Source organism: Zingiber officinale, chromosome 9A, assembly GCF_018446385.1.
Source record: "Zingiber officinale cultivar Zhangliang chromosome 9A, Zo_v1.1, whole genome shotgun sequence".
Taxonomy (NCBI): domain Eukaryota; kingdom Viridiplantae; phylum Streptophyta; class Magnoliopsida; order Zingiberales; family Zingiberaceae; genus Zingiber; species Zingiber officinale.
This window is the reverse complement of record NC_056002.1, coordinates 15,855,209-15,877,777: the sequence shown is the minus strand read 5'-3', so window position 1 is coordinate 15,877,777 and position 22,569 is coordinate 15,855,209. Positions and strand designations below refer to the sequence as shown.

General features: G+C 37.4%; 1 protein-coding gene across 8 annotated transcripts; it reads left to right on the top strand.

Moving 5' to 3' along the window:
- Nucleotides 1-127: 127 nt before the first annotated feature.
- On the top strand, nucleotides 128-22,141 carry LOC122021310 (ribosomal RNA small subunit methyltransferase, chloroplastic-like). Of its 8 annotated transcripts, none has more exons than XM_042579420.1 (11): nucleotides 128-403; nucleotides 495-644; nucleotides 1,285-1,341; nucleotides 2,140-2,235; nucleotides 2,349-2,444; nucleotides 2,845-2,929; nucleotides 3,455-3,507; nucleotides 4,699-4,782; nucleotides 21,236-21,341; nucleotides 21,445-21,657; nucleotides 21,738-22,141. In XM_042579420.1, the coding sequence occupies exons 1-9, from the start codon at nucleotides 170-172 to the stop codon at nucleotides 21,296-21,298; spliced, it is 918 nt and encodes a 305-aa protein (XP_042435354.1). In that variant the 5' UTR covers nucleotides 128-169; the 3' UTR covers nucleotides 21,299-21,341; nucleotides 21,445-21,657; nucleotides 21,738-22,141. The 8 variants fall into 8 exon arrangements, with proteins under 8 accessions (XP_042435354.1, XP_042435351.1, XP_042435355.1 ...); XM_042579417.1 differs by having other exon boundaries at nucleotides 21,231-21,341; XM_042579421.1 differs by lacking the exons at nucleotides 21,236-21,341; nucleotides 21,445-21,657; nucleotides 21,738-22,141 and adding exons at nucleotides 9,106-9,175; nucleotides 9,284-9,286; nucleotides 9,386-9,497.
- The last annotated feature ends 428 nt before the right edge of the window (nucleotides 22,142-22,569 follow it).

Here is a 22,569-nt window from a genome sequence, read left to right as displayed (position 1 = left end):
ACTTAAATGATAGTTAAGAGTGAACGACAAGGCATTTTAAAAAAATATCAGAAATCGCGCGTGCAGTGCACGTGCTCTCTTGGCTGCGATATATCTGACCCCATCCGCCGCTCGGCCACTCGCTTCTGCCATTCGTGCGATAAAAGAAGCCCCGGCGACGACGAATAAGATGCTTGTGCTTCGTCCGACGCGCTCTCCTTCGCCCTACTCGGTGTCGTGTTCTCCTCCGCGGGGGACGCTGCTCTCCTCCCTCGTCCCCACCCCTCGTCGGCGTCCCCTCCCCTTCGTCGTCGCCTGTGCTGGCCAGCCTGAAGTACGACGGATCTGTGAAGATGACTACCACTCCACTGTTCGATCACTCAACTCCCGTGGTCGCCACAAACCTAGAAAGTCTCTCGGCCAGGTAATGGCGTGTTCCGTCAAAAAGGAAGACGAGAAGATTGCATCCTTAGATCTTTTAAGGATTGAATCGATTTTTTCCCCTTATTTTTCAGCATTATATGCTGAACTCGAGTATAAATGAGGAGCTTGTTAATGTCGCTGGCGTTGGAGAAGGAGATGTGGTGCTCGAGATCGGCCCGGGAACCGGTGCTTTGACCAATGTTCTGATAAATGCCGGAGCAATGGTGGTAGCTGTCGAAAAGGTTGGGAACTCTTCGCTTCTTGTGACTTTAGTAAAATATATAGATGTTGTCTCTTTGCTTATTGTGGCTTAAAATGCTTTGGTATCAGCATTCACTGAATATAATTAACCCTTAAGGAGTTTTCATCGTTCATTTTTATTTAATCTCATATGTAAATCCTAAGTCAATTGAACTGGGATTCAGCTGAGTCTTTCTCTAATCAGCTAAACCTCAATTTTACAATTCATCAGTTATATATATGATTATCACACGTAACCCATGAATTCATTGAGCCTGTAAACAAGCTTCTTTGGAGCATAAGAAATTAAGAATGATCATATTGGCAAGATCATAATAGAGGTTGTTCACAAGCATATAAATGAGCATGCTCTACACAAGTTGTGTACATTCATCTAAACAAGCTGCTCCTCTCAATTTCAACCCTATTGTTTTTTTATATGCATGCATGTATCTATGTACATGTACGATATGCATGCATATTTTGTATTCGAAGTTATACTGTTAGAATGCTTTGTTTGTTTGCTATCATCTTCAAACCCTTTCTTCAATATCCTAAATCAGATTTTCAGAGTACTTTGTGGTGTTCATAATCATATTATTACATTTTTTTGACAATACTACCATTACTGTTCTGTTTCAGGATCCACATATGGCCCTTCTCGTTCAAGAAAGGTTTAATTCTACTGACCAATTATTGGTAATTCTGATTTACTTTTCACTTTTTAGAATATATCTCTTGAAAGTTGTTCGTCTTATTATTCTTTTCATTGTTATTTCTTTGGAGATGTCCATCATTGTCTTCCTATAGTGACCCAAACCTTTGTCAAAACTTGAACCAATGTTGCATCTGTTTCTGGACAACTTTTATCAAGTGAGATGAATATTTGCATCTGTTGTTTGCTCACCAGATCTGCTAGAAAGTTTCTGTTGGCTTACCTATGCATAGCCACATAGGTTGGAACCCTTTAACTTAGATGAACAATTGGAGATATCCTGTTACTCTGAGTCTTTTGAAGTCTTGCCTTTGCAAGATGATGAACATTCATGACTCATGGATCGCCTAAAAGCTGTTTTTCTGAATATTTAGTTATTAACACTCTTTGAGACAGGCCATAAATGGAATTCAAGTTTCTAATTGTTAAGATAGATCCTTGTACATGGCTTTCAACTTAGAACTAAACGGACTCCTAATTAGGAATAGTTCAGTTCAGTTTTCAGTTTCTCATTATGCTTGAAGGTTTTGATTCAATTAATCAAACTGAATGCCTATGAGATGGAAATGGAACCACAAATCACTCTTGATGTAGCTATCAATATTATTTGATAATGACCAAATCAAATTCCTTAATGAAAAACATGATTCCGTATTGATTCTCTAACAATTCTATAATTGGCTGAATTTCTTGTTGGTTAAAAAATTGATTACAATTGATGAATGCAGAGTTCTAAAAATCAGAGATTAATATATCTTATCAAACTTCTATTGAGAATGTAGGTTCTGCAAGAAGACTTCACAAAATGTCATATATGTTCACATTTAACTTCATTTTTGGAGAAGAATCATATGGAAACAAGACCCACATCCGCAAAGGTTATGATATTTAAATGCTTCTGACGATTCTTTGTTTTTTGATAATGTGTATCATGAAAATCTCTGATAATTGATTGGAAAGCCATTCTTGGCATTTTCTTTTCTCTTTGCAGGTGGTTTCAAACTTACCTTTTAATATAAGTACTGAAGTTATAAAGCAGCTTCTTCCAATGGGTGATATCTTTTCTGATGTTGTCCTTTTGCTTCAGGTAAGTTCTGAACATATTTGCAGCACTTAAAAACCTCTTGTAGCTTTTTATTGCCTTGGGAACTCAAAAATGTATCCCCTATATAAATTACCAACTCGTTTTTGCTCTTCAATTTATTTCTTAGGTTGATGAATGATCTTAAAAATGCTAATAATACTGCAAAAGCATACTATGAATTGTGTTTCGTCATATTTCTACTGCCTCTTCTTGAGTTTTCATCAGAAACTTAGTGATTTTCAACCAATCCATCGTGGATACTGTAGTAAACAATCTCTAATTGCCTGAAGCTAAAGGCAAAACATGTGCAAAATTTTTGATTCTCTTTAAGAATACTTATCTACATCTTTTATCCTAGTACTGTGACTACTACGTTGTTTTGAACTAATTGCATATTTTGTAGGAAGAAACTGCATCTCGTCTGGCAGATTGTTCCTTGCGGACACCAGAATACCGGCCTATTAACATTTTTGTGCAGTTCTATTCAGGTATGTTTTCTCCTTTTTTTTTCTTTCTCCGAAGTGGATTCAGAAAGTTGGTGTTTATGAAAGCAGTGTATTTTTATGTTGAGATAATTAAGAGATGCACTTCGTTAGGCATGCAAGCTAGTCAAAAAAAAAAAAAAAGGAAAGAAAGAAAATCTGAAATAGACTGGAACAGATTATGGCTTTGGGTCCAGCTAACAAGCTTAAGCTGGGTTCAAGTACATATTAACTGAGATATGGTTAGGCTTTGCTAATAAATTAAGCACCACCCAGAGTTGAGTTCGGATTTTAGAAGATTGTGTGGACTGACAACTCAATGCTTTAGGTTCACTTGGTGATCTACCAGTGCCTTAATTTCATGACTCCAGTCTACATTGCTGTTACTCCAAGTAACTTTTGTCAGATTACTGAACTTGATGGGTCTATGACATCCTTAAAAATTTATCTTACCTTGAATTGTATTTATATTTTATAATCAATTCATCATTATTTAGTTTCTAACAAAAGAGTACTGTCATCTTGGTACAGATCCAGAGTACAAATTCAAAGTTGAAAGAACTAATTTTTTTCCTCAACCTAATGTAAGTTCCTCATCTCAATATCTTAGAAGCTTACTACTAATAACTTTGCGTTTATCATAATTTGATTAGTGTTTCTATAGTAGATTCAACTCGACCTATATTGGAGCCTTTTTTAGATCATCATTAAAACACTTAATAATGCCAATGCAAAAAATGAATTGCTTAATAAAAAGGCAGCCTACTGTACGAAGCTCCAGTCAATGCAGGGTCTATTGTATACAACCTTATCCTGCATTGCAAGAGATTATTTCTGCTAATTAAATTCGTGACCACCAGTCACAAGGTAACAACTTTACCGTTACGCTAAGGCTCCCCTTCAATGAATTGCTTAATGCAAGAAAAATTAAATTCTAATATTATGTGTAAAAAAATATGTATAACTAAAATATATTAAGACATTCTTAATGCACAAATATAAAAAATCTAAACATCATAGTCATTCAATGCAATATAGTCTTCAAGACTTAAAACCATGTATTTTTTAATTTTTTAATGGTACTCTTTCATTACTATTAGTGCCATTATAATTTATTGCTACATAAAATTTCTTGGAGTAGATTACTCCTACTAGTTAGTATGGGGATCACTGACGAGTGATTGATTTTGTATATAATTGAATTTAGGTAAATAATATATAACTACAGATTGGTTGGGTCAGATTAATTTATATTTGAAACTAGATATTCATATCAGACTCAACATCTAAATTCATTACATTTTAATTCTTTGGTTGGATCAGATATCATAAGCGCATCTTATCATTTATGTTAATATAAACTATACAAAATAATATAAAATTTTATTTATATATATTTAGAAATAATTTTACATAAGATTAATTAATCCTTTTTAAAAGTCATGTTATGCAATACAAAAATATTATTGAAATTATTAAAATAAATTGAAGTTGGTGATCCGTATATGTTTGGGTGATCTTATATCATTTTTGAATCATGCTTTTGATTGAGTTAGAATGTGTTGAACATATACATTGATAGCCTGGTGCACAACTTGAAATGCCTAATGCTTTGAGCTTGCAATGATGAATCTAGTAGGTTTCTCCTAAGTATTTTCATTGACACCAGAAATCAAACTTGATTTCGTTTCTTCTAAATTCTGTAGAAAAATAAATCTGTTTTGAGTCTCTTCATCAGTGTCTACCAACATATTTCTTACTCCTACGCTTTGCAGGTTGATGCTGCCATTATTAAATTTAGACTAAAGCAAAGTGCAGAATATCCCTTGGTTACTTCACGCAAAAGCTTCTTTTCAATGGTTTGTTTGCATTCTTCTACCTTTTCTGTTTCCTTTCTTTCCAAATCATTTTTCCAAGAACGTATGGTTGAGCTCCAAGATTACTGATCACACACACACACACACATTCTTCTATAATATTAAGAGCTTATTTGACTCAAATCAGCTACTATCTGATCATAGTAGAACTGGGGAAAGAAAGAAAGCTGAATTGATTTTATGATTCCATGATCAATCTACTTTTTTATTTGTTTACTCTCTTTTCAATGGTTTTGTTTGCATTCTTCTACCTTTTCTGTTTCCTTTCTTTCCAAATCATTTTTCAAAGAACATATGGTTGAGCTCCAAGATTACTGATCACACACACACACACACACACACACACACACACACACACATGAGCAAAAATTGCGCAAGATAATAATTGTGCGGAAACAAAGCTTAGCTTTTGCAAACTTAGATAGTGTAATAAAGAGAACTTGAGAAAATTACAAGACTAAGGTTACAAAGACTTACAAACTTAGATCTCAAAGTTGGACTTGTATCGAAGTGCGATGTGTGTCCAGCAATGAGCTTGGGTTACGTTTATATAGAAAAACTTAAGAGAGTCTAAAGCGTGAACTGGGTGCTCATTGGGCCCCATCAACATTCACGGGTTCTTATCTCTTTTGTTTTTCTCCCAATTATTTTACACACTAGTTGCTTTTTACAGCTAGGTCTTAGACCTTTACAGCTAAGTCTAGAATACTTAATGAGGAAGCATCTTATCTTTATAGACAGGTGGATGGCTCCCCGAGGCTCAACCCACATTTCTGATAAAGATAGATCTTCTTTTGGATTCTCTGGGTCCATCACGCTCCTTTCTTCAAGGCTGTGTGTCTTTTACTCGTTGTATGATGTTCTGTGCCCGAATAAAGAGGTCCAATAATGCTTCTTTTGTCTTTGTCACTTCTGGAAGATCATCTTTAAAGTAAAGGCCCTTGCTGAACTGTCCTCTGTGATAAAAGTCTTTTTCCTTGGCGTTGAGGATAAGCTTGAGCTCCCATATGTGGTTGAGGACGTGGGATGCTGCGGTCCATTCAATGTCTTCAAGGTGAACTCTGAGCTCTTTTTCTCCAGGTCCAAGGAATTCAGGATTTGGGCTTCTTCCTTGGGTAAGTGATTCATACTGATCCAACAGCCGATAAGGTCCCTTAACTGTTGGGATGCTTTGATACTGGGCTTCTGTGTTAGTTGCTTCAAGATTTCCTCCACTTGGGCTAGAATAGTCAAGTCTTTGTCTTGAAGATGCCATATACCTGTAAGGGAACAAACAAGACGAGATAATGCGTCAGCTAGGGCATTGTCTTTACCTTGATATGCTGAAAGCGCACAGTTATTCCAAGCCCTATGATAAAATCTGTAAATGCTATCCACCGAACCCTTGAGGGTTTATTTTGAGCAGATTTGTTGAAGAACCTAATTATTGCTTGACAGTTAGTACGGATTAATATTTCTTCTTTATCAAGATAGTATATCTTGAAATTATTCAAGCTGTTCATTACAGCATAAATTTCTGCATCAATGGTGGACTTTGGTGGGGAAAATTTTCCACTGGCATAGGCACTGATTAATTCCGAAGCCTGGGAATCAAACTTTTGAGGCTTCCACTTGAGGACTCCTCCCCATCCATCCATGCAGCCATCTGTCTCAATTATAATGTAGCAAGAGGCTAGAGGAACTGTGCTTTCACTTGTGGACTCCTTCCCATCCATCCATGCAGCCATCTGTCTCAATTATAATGTAGCAAGAGGCTGGAGGAACTGTTAAATCTGGAAGATTTCTGATTAATTTCTTAATCTGCCTTACCAGGATCCAATCTTGGGAGTTCATTTTTTTTCCCCCAGTTGGCGAGGTTTTGGAGTGTAAAGGGCCGATCATCTTTCCAAGATTAGGAATGTAAGTTCAAGCATAATTTAAGATACCAAGCCATGATCTGAGCCCCTTAGTTGTTTGTAGCTCTTCATCTTTAAAATCAACTACCTTGGATATAATGTGAGGCTGGAGCTTGATTTTGGAATGACCAATAGTTGCGCCCAGGAACTCAATAGTAGGGCTACCTATTTTCATTTTTGTTGGGCTTAGAATGAGCCCATTTTTCTTGCAAATTTGGAAAAGTATTTGAAGATGGTTCTGATGCTCTGCTTCTGTTTCTGAGAAAACAAGAATGTCATCAATATATACTGCTATAAATTATTCTGTACCTTTAAAACAGAAGTCCATTTTTCTCTGAAACACAGCTGGAGCATTCTTAATTCCGAATGGCATAACAAGCCACTCATAAAGTCCATCTGGGACCCAAAAGGCTGTCCATGGAATAGATTCAGGACTCATTGCAACCTGATGAAATCCACTTTTCAAATCAAACTTTGAGTAAATTTTGCTCCTTAGTATTCTTCTTCTTCTAACTCAAGCTCTTCAATTGTGGCTACCACAGGGACTGTTTGTTGGGTTTTTATAGTGGTGCCGTTTTTGTAAAAAGTCACCTCGTCTCCTTCAATCCTGACACCTCCATACATAGCTCTAATAAAATTGCAACCAAGGATCATAGCTATATTACCTCCAAGTGTAAGAGGGAATGCATATGTGTAGGGTATCTTGAAGTTGTGTTCTCCTATCCTCATGGTACCATACTTGAGTTTCTTGTTAGCTGTTGTCTTAGAGTTGATTCCGCTAAAATTTACAACAAAAGTATTATTTTCAATAGCTAAAGGTGGTATGGATACCTGATCAATGCAACAAGTAGTTGCTCCTGTGTCCAGAATAGCATTGACCTTGAATTTTTCAACTCCGGGAATATCCAGCTCTACTATCAGGTTGAATAACCCGTTACTTTTTCTTTTAGGCTGCTGGGCTTCTTCTACTGAAAATACTTTTTCTCTCCCGGAATCAATAAGAACATTGACTTATTCTTCCTCAGCTTCATAATTCTTAGTCATTCTGCTTTCTTGAAGTATTTCCTTAAGATCAGCATTCTCTAGTTCAAGAGCATCATTTCTAAGCTTTAGTTCTTCATTTTCCGTATCCACCTCAAGCTTATCTGCACATGCTATTCTAAGAATCTCCTCCTTTTCTTTATTAAATTTCTGCCGAAGAATATTCTGCTGGTGTTCTGCAAGGGATTGAATTCTTGCTACCTCTTGTTGTAATCTTTCTATTTCCGTTTTTGCCCATGAAATATAATTTTGTTGTTCCTGTATTAGATTTTGCGGAACAAATGGTATAGGAACTGACCTTTCTATTGGTATCGCCATATCGAAGTAATTTCGAGTGCACATTCCACAGGAAGTGATATGGCAAGAGCTACAATGCATCCGATGTTTCTTCATGGTCTCCCTTTTGCAGCATGTACATCTTTGATATTGAGGGTCTATTTCACCGTTAATCTCCCATATATGGTTGCAATCATGTTGTATTTTGGGGATTCTGACCATAGGTTGCCATCCTCCAGATTTTCCTATCATATAAGTATTGGTATGTTCGATAAATACACATAGAAATTCCGAACTAAGGATAGAATTAACCTGGTGGTCTTCATTTTCAGAAACACTGTAAATAGCATCAGATTGCTCTTCCCCTTCTCTGACTGAGAGAATTTCATAATCATCAGGGAGTTCTAATCCTTCAAATATGGCTACCCTCTTGATGTTTTTGTACTCCTTTGGGCAATCCCTAGCAAAATGTCCTTCCTCCCCACATAAAAAGCACTTACATTTTTTATTTCTTATAAGATGCTTCTTTTTCTCAATACGAGCATGAGATTGATGAGGTTTGCCCTTGTAGGTTGTAGACTTCCTTACCCCATATTTTTTCTTTGGACTTTGGTAATAGCCAGGAATTGGAATTTGATTGCAGAAAGTTAGATCTTTGAGAGATCTGCTGAATGCCGCCTTCTTACATTCCTCTTCTAAGTATTTGTATGTAAATATTACCCTTGGGTGTACCCCCATGGTGTTGCCTTGATATTTTTCATCAAATGCTGCTTTTATCCTTCGTCCGAGATCTCTAGGTAATTTAAGCCAAAATTTTTCGGACAATTCTGGCCCTGTGAATAGCCTTCCTGTCTTGGCAGCAAGATTCATATATTCATTCATAAAAGGAATAATGTCTTTTACCTGGGAGCAGGATAGTCTTTCCAGATCTCTATAAGCCCCATCCTGCATATCGGTTGATCCTTGAAATGGATCTTCAAGAAGAAATATTCTTCTGATTTGGGAAATAATGTTCTGAGTTCCATTTCTGCCTTCGCTTGCATTTATCAACTCTTGATACTCATTTGGATAGGTCATTCTCCACTGTATCCAGGTTAACCTTTCTGCTTCTCCAAGTAAATTCTCAATGAAGTCTGCTTTGTCTTGAGTATCAGCAAAATTTTGTAAGGCCACAACATTTTTTGTAATAGCTTCCCATCTCAGAAATACATCTTCAATTCTGTTGAGTTGTGTTGGTAACGTGAGTATTGCCCCTGTTTGTTGATGTGCAGTGGGTAAGTTCCACCATTCAGAGGTTTCCTTTCTCTTGAATGTCCCTCGTGGCTCTCTTGGGGGCGCAAGGCTTACAGGTTCTTCTTTCATTTGTCTGTTAGGAGGATACCCTACTGGGTTCATGGTGGTATCAGCAGGAGGCTGATAATTTGAGGCTGCTTCTTGACAATAAATAGTTTCTTGGAGCTGCTGTAATTGAGGATAGTCAGAAATCCAATCATCCTTTGTATGTGAAGTTGAAGCAGCAGCAATAATAATATCTTCATCTGAAGCAGCAACATTATCTTCATCCCCACCACCTTTCGCGAATGGGTTGGTAAATTCAGTTTCAATGGGGGATGGTGCATCCTGTAAAGCTAGGTATTGAAGATATTCAAGGTAATCATCGTCATCAGTGTCAGAAGTATTGAAAACAGCTAAAAATTGTGTAGAACTAGAGGACTGTGAGGATCCAGTGTCAAGAGGAGGGGAGTGTAATATTTGTAGTTGTTGTCGATACTCCCTGGAACTTCGTAATTGTCTTGCAGCTTGTGCTAATGGTAATGATTTTGGACCACAAATAAGATTTTGATAGGCTTCCTCTTCAAATGATTTGTATTGCATAATATGTCGTCGTCGTGCTTGTCTTTCCATTTGCTCTTCTTGTGATACAAGAGCTTTACCTTTGTCAGATTGTATGTAGAAATCATATTCTTGAGCACAATCTTCATCACTGCAACAGTAATAACACCCAGAGCATAAAGGGTTGGCTTTGTTTTTGGAACATACCTGTATGGTGGTAGATCCAAAGCCCTGATCTCCTCTTTGTGTATTTTGTAATAAAGCCACTTCTCTCACTAATGGGGTTGAAATTCTTTCCAGAATTAATTGTGCAATAAATGTCTGTTTCTTGAGATGAATATCATAATTAGAAGAGTTATAAGCTAGGATTTTGACTTCACCTCGATAATCAGCATCAATAACTCCTCCCATAATTATGACACCTTGAAGTGCGTATGACGATCTTGAAGCAATTCGTGCATAAGTTCCTTTGGGAACTTGAATACATATCCCAGTTGTAAGGCTTATTTGCTTTTGTGCTTCAAGATTATACTCTTGGTCAACAGCAATGTCATAACCCGCAGCTCCTGAACTCTTTTGCTGTGGTAATAATGCTGTAGGAGTGATTCTTTGAACTAACAGTTCCTGTGTTTTTATTGTTTCTTCTATTAATACTGCAATAGTATGATTAGTAATCTCTTCTTCATCAGGTAAAATTTCTTCATCTTTAGAGTTATATCGTAATGGTGAAGATGTTGTAGCAGGTTGGTATGCATCAAATTGTAAAGAAATACTTCCATCTAGAAGGTTTCTTGTATTTACCTCCGTGGGCTGCATTGGTATTCTTACCGTTGATTGTCGTATTACCCAATTGTGTCCTTGAATGTCTCTGGTGTTATATCTTTGTCCAGGAAGGGCTCGAACACCATGACTTGTTAAATAATCTACAACATTCTGTATATTGGTCATTCCAAAATCAAGCTCCAGCCTCACATTATATCCAAGGTAGCTGATTTTAAAGATGAAGAGCTACAAACAACTAAGGGGCTCAGATCATGGCTTGGTCTCTTAAATTATGCTCGAACTTACATTCCTAATCTTGGAAAGATGATAGGCCCTTTACACTCCAAAACCTCGCCAACAGGGGAAAAGAAAATGAACTCCCAAGATTAGATCCTGGTAAGGCAGATTAAGAAATTAATCAGAAATCTTCCAGATTTAACAGTTCCTCCAGCCTCTTGCTACATTATAATTGAGACAGATGGCTGCATGGATGGATGGGGAGGAGTCCTCAAGTGGAAGCCTCAAAAGTTTGATTCCCATGCTTTGGAATTAATTAGTGCCTATGCCAGTGGAATATTTTCCCCACCAAAGTCCACCGTTGATGCAGAAATTCATGCTGTAATGAACAGCTTGAATAATTTCAAGATATACTATCTTGATAAAGAAGAAATATTAATCCGTACTGATTGTCAAGCAATAATTAGTTTCTTCAACAAATCTGCTCAAAATAAACCCTCAAGGGTTCGGTGGATAGCATTTACAGATTTTATCACAGGGCTTGGAATAACTATGCGCTTTCAGCATATCGAAGGTAAAGACAATGCCCTAGCTGACGCATTATCTCGTCTTGTTTGTTCCCTTACAGGTATATGGCATCTTCAAGACAAAGACTTGACTATTCTAGCCCAAGTGGAGGAAATCTTGAAGCAACTAACACAGAAGCCCAGTATCAAAGCATCCCAACAGTTAAGGGACCTTATCGGCTGTTGGATCAGTATGAATCACTTACCCAAGGAAGAAGCCCAAATCCTGAATTCCTTGGACCTGGAGAAAAAGAGCTCAGAGTTCACCTTGAAGACATTGAATGGACCGCAGCATCCCACGTCCTCAACCACATATGGGAGCTCAAGCTTATCCTCAACGCCAAGGAAAAAGACTTTTATCACAGAGGACAGTTCAGCAAGGGCCTTTACTTTAAAGATGCCCTTCCAGAAGTGACAAAGACAAAAGAAGCATTATTGGACCTCTTTATTCGGGCACAGAACATCATACAACGAGTAAAAGACACACCGCCTTGAAGAAAGGAGCGTGATGGACCCAGAGAATCCAAAAGAAGATCTATCTTTATCAGAAATGTGGGTTGAGCCTCGGGGAGCCATCCACCTGTCTATAAAGATAAGATGCTTCCTCATTAAGTATTCTAGACTTAGCTGTAAAGGTCTAGACCTAGCTGTAAAAAGCAACTAGTGTGTAAAATAATTGGGAGAAAAACAAAAGAGATAAGAACCCGTGAATGTTGATGGGGCCCAATGAGCACCCAGTTCACGTTTTAGACTCTCTTAAGTTTTTCTATATAAACGTAACCCAAGCTCATTGCTGGACACACATCGCACTTCGATACAAGTCCAACTTTGAGATCTAAGTTTGTAAGTCTTTGTAACCTTAGTCTTGTAATTTTCTCAAGTTCTCTTTATTACACTATCTAAGTTTGCAAAAGCTAAGCTTTGTTTCCGCACAATTATTGGTATTAGAGCTAGTTTCTTATGGCTGAGTAGTCCTTAAAAGGGTTAGGGTATTCAGGTAGAAGGAAGAGATGAGGTATAAGCCTAATTCCCAAGCTTGACATTAATAGATATCTTTCTTTAAAATCTGTGCTTAACGAATTGCAACTGTTGATCAGTTATAGTTAAGTATGGAGGCATGTCCAGCGAATTGCAACTGTTGATCAGTTATAGTTAAGTATGGAAGCATGTCCAGCGAATTGCAACTGTTGATCAATTATAGCAAAAACATGAACTGATATAGTATCTTATCTACTTATTTCTGAAAAAATTTTCTATAGTAATAAGGCGACCGAGGAACGACGAGTGGATTGTAAAAGAACAGGTCCTAACTTGGCTATAAAGGCAGGAAGCCTAGAGTAAGTCCAAGGGCACACCTGTGTGAGCAAGAAAACTTTTAGAACCTCCTAAGCTGTAAGCTATAGAAAATATTTAATCAGAAATCCGTAGTAAATGTCAAAATGTTGGGAAGAGCAAATACAAAAATGGTACACCAAATCTCACACTTCGAACCTTGAATACCTTGACCTTGCCTTAAAACAAGAACAGCCAACCAAAAGAGAATTAGCTCACAACCTGTCTGTAATCTACGATAGAGTTTGTTTATCCTGTCGAGTACATCTGAAAAATTTTAAGCAACTCCAGGAACAAATAGAATTGTTGAAACTTGAAAATCAAAAGCTAGTGAAAGCAGTAGAAAGTTTGACACAAGAGGTAGTTCAAAATAAACCTCTCACTGAAAAACAATTGAAAGAAATAGTCTTGAAAACTGTGGAAAGACCCAAACAGACTGAAGAACAAGCCTTAAAATTATCTGAGGAATTGAGTAAAAAGTTAAGTAGGGTTGAAAAACTACTGCAGAAGGTAGAAACTTGGGTTTCTACATGAGCTTTATAAATACTCAAGCAACAACCTCTTATAAAGAAGCTTTACAAGCAACGGAGGGTATAGAATCACTAGCTTTGGGATTTTGCAAACCATCTGATTATAAGGGAGGCATAAGCAATAATATTGCCCTTATTAAACAAGCAAATACCCAAATTCAGCTACTTGTAACAATTTTGGAAAAATTTGAAGGTCTGGAAGAACATGTTAAAAAACTCGAAGCAAAAATAGTTCCTCAACAACCAAAACCTTTGCCTGAAAATATAATTCAAAGCCTTACAGAAAAGATTAAAACCCTTTCTATTCAAGAAAAACCAAAAGAAGAAAAGGGAAAATTAAGGGTTTTCACTGATCCATTTGTAATATTAAAGGAAGAAAGGGCTAAACTCAAGAAATGACTACCCAAACTTCAAATCCTTCTATTACAACTCTCACAAGAGTAGCTGAGGAAGCACCCTTATTTGAGGACCAGGTTAGAGAATATCGCCAAAATCAGAGGAGGCGATATAATGCTCAAAGAAGGATTCAGAGAATAACCAGAAGACTCACTGGAAGAACTTTTCATAATTCGTTAGAACAGCAGCTTGACCCCCAGGCACAGTTAAGGTTTATCTATGCAGGAAAGAGCAGCAATAGTCCCTGCTGAAGTTCTTTATCACTCCAGAAGAGATGATATACACCATCGAGTCTATATGCATAGATCTGAAGAAGCTATGCTGGTTACCAGCAATCAAGTTGATAGAGCCTTTATTCAACCGGAAAGTTTTATTCAACTACAAAGGAGCGGTATGCGATTTCTACATATGGGAGTGATCCAAGTTCGAATACAAATTCTTCATCGGCAGGAAGAAGGGACTCTCGCATTAATTATCTTTCGAGATAATAGGTGGCAGGGAGATCAATCCATATTTGCAACCATGGAAGTTGATTTAACTTATGGAAGCCAGTTGGTATATGTAATTCCTGATACTATGCTAATCGTTTCTGACTTTTATCAGAATATTCAAGTATCCATTATTACAAGGGGCTATGAGAACTGGCAAAATGGTGAAGCAAACCTACTAATTACCAGAGGATTAGTAGGAACATTATCAAATACTCCAAACGTTGGCTTCGCCTACAATATACAGAATGTTGTAGATTATTTGACAAGTCATGGTGTTCGAGCTCTTCCTGGACGAAGATATAACACCAGAGACATTCAAGGACACAATTGGGTAATACGACAATCAACGGTAAGAATACCAATGCAGCCCACGGAGGTAAATACAAGAAACCTTCTAGATGGAAGTATTTCTTTACAATTTGATGCATACCAACCTGCTACAACATCTTCACCAGTACGATATAACTCTAATGAAGAAATTTTATCTGATGAAGAAGAGATTACTAATCATACTATTGCAGTATTAATAGAAGAAACAATAAAAACAGAGGAACTGTTAGTTCAAAGAATCACTCCTACAGCATTATTACCACAGCAAAAGAGTTCAGGAGCTGCGGGTTATGACATTGCTGTTGACCAAGAGTATAATCTTGAAGCACAAAAGCAAATAAGCCTTACAACTGGGATATGTATTCAAGTTCCCAAAGGAACTTATGCACGAATTGCTTCAAGATCGTCATACGCACTTCAAGGTGTCATAATTATGGGAGGAGTTATTGATGCTGATTATCGAGGTGAAGTCAAAATCCTAGCTTATAACTCTTCTAATTATGATATTCATCTCAAGAAACAGACATTTATTGCACAATTAATTCTGGAAAGAATTTCAACCCCATTAGTGAGAGAAGTGGCTTTATTACAAAATACACAAAGAGGAGATCAGGGCTTTGGATCTACCACCATACAGGTATGTTCCAAAAACAAAGCCAACCCTTTATGCTCTGGGTGTTATTACTGTTGCAGTGATGAAGATTGTGCTCAAGAATATGATTTCTACATACAATCTGACAAAGGTAAAGCTCTTGTATCACAAGAAGAGCAAATGGAAAGACAAGCACGACGACGACATATTATGCAATACAAATCATTTGAAGAGGAAGCCTATCAAAATCTTATTTGTGGTCCAAAATCATTACCATTAGCACAAGCTGCAAGACAATTACGAAGTTCCAGGGAGTATCGACAACAACTACAAATATTACACTCCCCTCCTCTTGACACTGGATCCTCACAGTCCTCTAGTTCTACACAATTTTTAGCTGTTTTCAATACTTCTGACACTGATGACGATGATTACCTTGAATATCTTCAATACCTAGCTTTACAGGATGCACCATCCCCCATTGAAACTGAATTTACCAACCCATTCGCGAAAGGTGGTGGGGATGAAGATAATGTTGCTGCTTCAGATGAAGATATTATTATTGCTGCTGCTTCAACTTCACATACAAAGGATGATTGGATTTCTGACTATCCTCAATTACAGCAGCTCCAAGAAACTATTTATTGTCAAGAAGCAGCCTCAAATTATCAGCCTCCTGCTGATACCACCATGAACCCAGTAGGGTATCCTCCTAACAGACAAATGAAAGAAGAACCTGTAAGCCTTGCGCCCCCAAGAGAGCCACGAGGGACATTCAAGAGAAAGGAAACCTCTGAATGGTGGAACTTACCCACTGCACATCAACAAACAGGGGCAATACTCACGTTACCAACACAACTCAACAGAATTGAAGATGTATTTCTGAGATGGGAAGCTATTACAAAAAATGTTGTGGCCTTACAAAATTTTGCTGATACTCAAGACAAAGCAGACTTCATTGAGAATTTACTTGGAGAAGCAGAAAGGTTAACCTGGATACAGTGGAGAATGACCTATCCAAATGAGTATCAAGAGTTGATAAATGCAAGCGAAGGCAGAAATGGAACTCAGAACATTATTTCCCAAATCAGAAGAATATTTCTTCTTGAAGATCCATTTCAAGGATCAACCGATATGCAGGATGGGGCTTATAGAGATCTGGAAAGACTATCCTGCTCCCAGGTAAAAGACATTATTCCTTTTATGAATGAATATATGAATCTTGCTGCCAAGACAGGAAGGCTATTCACAGGGCCAGAATTGTCCGAAAAATTTTGGCTTAAATTACCTAGAGATCTCGGACGAAGGATAAAAGCAGCATTTGATGAAAAATATCAAGGCAACACCATGGGGGTACACCCAAGGGTAATATTTACATACAAATACTTAGAAGAGGAATGTAAGAAGGCGGCATTCAGCAGATCTCTCAAAGATCTAACTTTCTGCAATCAAATTCCAATTCCTGGCTATTACCAAAGTCCAAAGAAAAAATATGGGGTAAGGAAGTCTACAACCTACAAGGGCAAACCTCATCAATCTCATGCTCGTATTGAGAAAAAGAAGCATCTTATAAGAAATAAAAAATGTAAGTGCTTTTTATGTGGGGAGGAAGGACATTTTGCTAGGGATTGCCCAAAGGAGTACAAAAACATCAAGAGGGTAGCCATATTTGAAGGATTAGAACTCCCTGATGATTATGAAATTCTCTCAGTCAGAGAAGGGGAAGAGCAATCTGATGCTATTTACAGTGTTTCTGAAAATGAAGACCACCAGGTTAATTCTATCCTTAGTTCGGAATTTCTATGTGTATTTATCGAACATACCAATACTTATATGATAGGAAAATCTGGAGGATGGCAACCTATGGTCAGAATCCCCAAAATACAACATGATTGCAACCATATATGGGAGATTAACGGTGAAATAGACCCTCAATATCAAAGATGTACATGCTGCAAAAGGGAGACCATGAAGAAACATCGGATGCATTGTAGCTCTTGCCATATCACTTCCTGTGGAATGTGCACTCGAAATTACTTCGATATGGCGATACCAATAGAAAGGTCAGTTCCTATACCATTTGTTCCGCAAAATCTAATACAGGAACAACAAAATTATATTTCATGGGCAAAAACGGAAATAGAAAGATTACAACAAGAGGTAGCAAGAATTCAATCCCTTGCAGAACACCAGCAGAATATTCTTCGGCAGAAATTTAATAAAGAAAAGGAGGAGATTCTTAGAATAGCATGTGCAGATAAGCTTGAGGTGGATACGGAAAATGAAGAACTAAAGCTTAGAAATGATGCTCTTGAACTAGAGAATGCTGATCTTAAGGAAATACTTCAAGAAAGCAGAATGACTAAGAATTATGAAGCTGAGGAAGAATAAGTCAATGTTCTTATTGATTCCGGGAGAGAAAAAGTATTTTCAGTAGAAGAAGCCCAGCAGCCTAAAAGAAAAAGTAACGGGTTATTCAACCTGATAGTAGAGCTGGATATTCCCGGAGTTGAAAAATTCAAGGTCAATGCTATTCTGGACACAGGAGCAACTACTTGTTGCATTGATCAGGTATCCATACCACCTTTAGCTATTGAAAATAATACTTTTGTTGTAAATTTTAGCGGAATCAACTCTAAGACAACAGCTAACAAGAAACTCAAGTATGGTACCATGAGGATAGGAGAACACAACTTCAAGATACCCTACACATATGCATTCCCTCTTACACTTGGAGGTAATATAGCTATGATCCTTGGTTGCAATTTTATTAGAGCTATGTATGGAGGTGTCAGGATTGAAGGAGACGAGGTGACTTTTTACAAAAACGGCACCACTATAAAAACCCAACAAACAGTCCCTGTGGTAGCCACAATTGAAGAGCTTGAGTTAGAAGAAGAAGAATACTACCAGATTCAAGAACAGGTTTGCACCTGGACACCCAGTCAAAATATAACTGATTTCATCAAAGAATTAACAGATACTGGTTATATTGGTGAAAACCCAATGAAATATTGGGCTTCTAACAAGGTTCTTTGTAGCTTAGATATAAAAAACCCTGATCTTGTGATAGAGGACAGGCCTCTTAAGCATATCACACCAAAGATGCAGGATTCTTTCAGACACCATATTGAGGCATTACCAAAGTTGAAAGTTATCCGGCCAAGCAACAGCAAACACAGAACAACTGCAATTATTGTGTACTCTGGAACAACAATTGATTCAAAGACTGGTCAGGAGAAGAAAGGAAAAGAAAGAATGGTGTTCAACTACAAAAGGTTAAATGACAATACGCACAAGGATCAATACAGCCTACCCGGCATCAATACAATCATTCAAAGGGTCGGAAGGAGCAAAATTTACTCAAAGTTTGATTTGAAAAGTGGATTTCATCAGGTTGCAATGAGTCCTGAATCTATTCCATGGACAGCCTTTTGGGTCCCAGATGGACTTTATGAGTGGCTTGTTATGCCATTCGGTCTTAAGAATGCTCCAGCTGTGTTTCAGAGAAAAATGGACTTCTGTTTTAAAGGTACAGAATAATTTATAGCTGTATATATTGATGACATTCTTGTTTTCTCAGAAACAGAAGCAGAGCATCAGAACCATCTTCAAATACTTTTCCAAATTTGCAAGAAAAATGGGCTCATTCTAAGCCCAACAAAAATGAAAATAGGTAGCCCTACTATTGAGTTCCTGGGCGTAACTATTGGTCATTCCAAAATCAAGCTCCAGCCTCACATTATATCCAAGGTAGCTGATTTTAAAGATGAAGAGCTACAAACAACTAAGGGGCTCAGATCATGGCTTGGTCTCTTAAATTATGCTCGAACTTACATTCCTAATCTTGGAAAGATGATAGGCCCTTTACACTCCAAAACCTCGCCAACTGAGGAAAAGAAAATGAACTCCCAAGATTGGATCCTGGTAAGGCAGATTAAGAAATTAATCAGAAATCTTCCAGATTTAATAGTTCCTCCAGCCTCTTGCTACATTATAATTGAGACAGATGGCTGCATGGATGGATGAGGAGGAGTCCTCAAGTGGAAGCCTCAAAAGTTTGATTCCCAGGCTTCGGAATTAATCAGTGCATATGCCAGTGGAAAATTTTCCCCACCAAAGTCCACCATTGATGCAGAAATTCATGCTGTAATGAACAGCTTGAATAATTTCAAGATATACTATCTTGATAAAGAAGAAATATTAATCCGTACTGACTGTCAAGCAATAATTAGGTTCTTCAACAAATCTGCTCAAAATAAACCCTCAAGGGTTCGGTGGATTGCATTTACAGATTTTATCACAGGGCTTGGAATAACTGTGCGCTTTCAGCATATCAAGGTAAAGACAATGCCCTAGCTGACGCATTATCTCGTCTTGTTTGTTCCCTTACAAGTATATGGCATCTTCAAGACAAAGACTTGACTATTCTAGCCCAAGTGGAGGAAATCTTGAAGCAACTAACACAGAAGCCCAGTATCAAAGCATCCCAACAGTTAAGGGACCTTATCGGCTATTGGATCAGTATGAATCACTTACCCAAGGAAGAAGCCCAAATCCTGAATTCCTTGGACCTGGAGAAAAAGAGCTCAGAGTTCACCTTGAAGACATTGAATGGACCGCAACATCCCATGTCCTTAACCACATATGGGAGCTCAAGCTTATCCTCAACGCCAAGGAAAAAAACTTTTATTACAAAGGACAGTTCAGCAAGGGCCTTTACTTTAAAGATGCCCTTTCAGAAGTGACAAAGACAAAAGAAGCATTATTGGACCTCTTTATTCGGGCACAGAACATCATACAACGAGTAAAAGACACACCGCCTTGAAGAAAGGAGCGTGATGGACCCAGAGAATCCAAAAGAAGATCTATCTTTATCAGAAATGTGGGTTGAGCCTCGGGGAGCCATCCACCTGTCTATAAAGATAAGATGCTTCCTCATTAAGTATTCTAGACTTAGCTGTAATGGTCTAGACCTAGCTATAAAAAGCAACTAGTGTGTAAAATAATTGGGAGAAAAACAAAAGAGATAAGAACCCGTGAATGTTGATGGGGCCCAATGAGCACCCAGTTCACGCTTTAGACTCTCTTAAGTTTTTCTATATAAACGTAACCCAAGCTCATTGCTGGACACACATCGCACTTCGATACAAGTCCAACTTTGAGATCTAAGTTTGTAAGTCTTGTAATTTTCTCAAGTTCTCTTTATTACACTATCTAAGTTTGCAAAAGCTAAGCTTTGTTTTCGCACAATTATTGGTATCTGATCATAGTAGAACTGGGGAAAGAAAGAAAGCTGAATTGATTTTATGATTCCATGATCAATCTACTTTTTTTATTTGTTTACTCTTTCTGAGGGTATGATTTTATTGACGCAGCTTATGATCCTTTCATCAAAAGTTCTGGTAGTTCTCCTTGATAGATTTTTTTCCCATCATAGTGCATTTGGTTCGCCAAATGGAATAGTTATTCTGTGGAATGGAATAGACAAGAAATAGAATAAGAATTAATGTTCCTTGGTTTGGTTTGTAAAAGAATAGATATGGAATAACTATTCGTATGATTTATTTGTAGAATTTTATAAAGGATAAACAATAAATGGTTTTCACAATGATATAATATTTTACGTGACTCACCTTGTCTAATCTACCTACTCAGCTCAAATGGCACCTCATCCGGTTGGTCTGCCTTCCTAGCCTAGGCCTGTCCTGTTTCAAACAGGTTGACCATTCCAATCATCCCATTGAGCTCTCAAGGTCTGGTTGGCCCATTTCACTCATGAGCTCATCTATCTTGTTGGGGTTGTTTGGCCAATCTGGCTCAATCACCCACCCTGCCCCGTCAACTGAACCATTGTTACATATATATATATATATATATATATATATATATATATATATATTGGAAGGCTAAATAGAGTAAAATATGTATTATTTGAAGAATGAAATGATTTGAATATTTATCTTATAAATAATAGGAAATTACAATTCCCATAGAATCAGTATAATCTAAATTTGTTTTTGCAATTAAACATAGGAATGCTTATTCCATTTGAATTTATAAGGAATATAACAACTATTCCTACAAACCAAATATATTGCCAAAAGGAATATAAAAAGTTTCCTGTGACCTTTCATCTGTTTTCCTAGATAAGTTCTGCTTTCAACGGCAAGCGCAAAATGCTGCGGAATTCACTGCAACACATATCTCCATCTGATCAAATTGAGGCTGCTTTAAGCAGCATCGGTCACCCAGTCACAGTATGTAAATACACATGTTACCTCTTGTGCCTTTTTTCTTCTATTTATCTTCTGCTAATGCTTTGCATAAACCCTGTTTGCACTCTCTTGAATAAAAATGCAGGCCAGACCTGGAGAGTTAACTATGGAAGACTTTGTTAACTTGCACAACTTAATTGCAAAAGTTTAGGTACGTCAACCTTGTTGACTACCAATGCAGATGCCTCCTGGCATAAAGACGGCCACACCTGATGGTTGCTAGCAACTTCACGACATCAATCGAAATACGATAAACTAGGTTTAACTTTGTGCCAACCATTGATTGCTACATGGAAGAGTAAGCGAATGAGCCGATGCTGCTGTTGTCATTTACTTCATCTCGAAAACCTGGATAATGATTTGCCATTTGTTTCTCAGGGTTTGTGCAAGATCACCATTCCACATAGCGAGTTTTCAGATATAGAAATTAACAAGGTGAAGTATATGCCGTATCAAATGGGTAGAATAATGGTTTCGTAATCCTCCCCAGTTGATATGGTAAACTCAAAGTCTGATCTTCCAGGCGAAAAAAAAATATGATCAATAGGTGCTGAAATAACATGAGGAGAGAGAGTCGTCTATGGTCTGGAATGGAGGGAAGATGAGTGTACTTTTTAGATGTATTTTGTTTATTTAATTATTTTTAAATCTCAAAGGTAGTGCGTCAACTACACTTGATTCAGAATAGTTGGAATTCATGATGTTTATTCTAACTACTAAATGGCTCAGAATACACGGAGAGAAATCGATAAAACATTTAATGAAATCCTTCCGCTTAAGTACCTAATCAACTCTACTTCATAAACAAGTTTTTTTTTGTTTTACAATGTTGCCAATTACCCTTCAACTTGACTAGCTGATAATCTCTTCATACTTTCGATCGTGGATTGATCAGAATGTGTTCCGACTGTAACCTGTAGTTGGTAGTCGACTGTGAGATTGAAAAGGCTTTTGTGAACTGGTAGTCTCATCAAGAACATAAATGGAGAGATTGTGATGGTTGCAGCTTTGATACTTCTTGATAAAATTGATCGAAAACCTAAATCCTGGCTAGGTCTGTAACTTGCAGTTCTCTAGCGTGAAGCCTAAACAGAATATTTCTTTTGCGCAAATGGAAAATAACGGCAAGCAGTTCATTGACAGTCAATAATTTTAGGATTACAACAAACAGCAAGAGAAAATTGATATAACACCATTTTCTAGACTAATG

What these genes read in the sequence shown, in the direction of transcription:
- LOC122021310 (XM_042579415.1), top strand. Translation starts at nt 13,888, where the DNA reads ATGCAGGAAAGAGCAGCAATAGTCCCTGCTGAAGTTCTTTATCACTCC. An exon ending in AAAGACTATCCTGCTCCCAG is followed by an intron (nt 16,264 to 21,230) that starts GTAAAAGACATT and finishes CTGTTTTCCTAG; the next exon opens with ATAAGTTCTGCTTTCAACGG. An exon ending in GCATCGGTCACCCAGTCACA is followed by an intron (nt 21,342 to 21,444) that starts GTATGTAAATAC and finishes ATAAAAATGCAG; the next exon opens with GCCAGACCTGGAGAGTTAAC.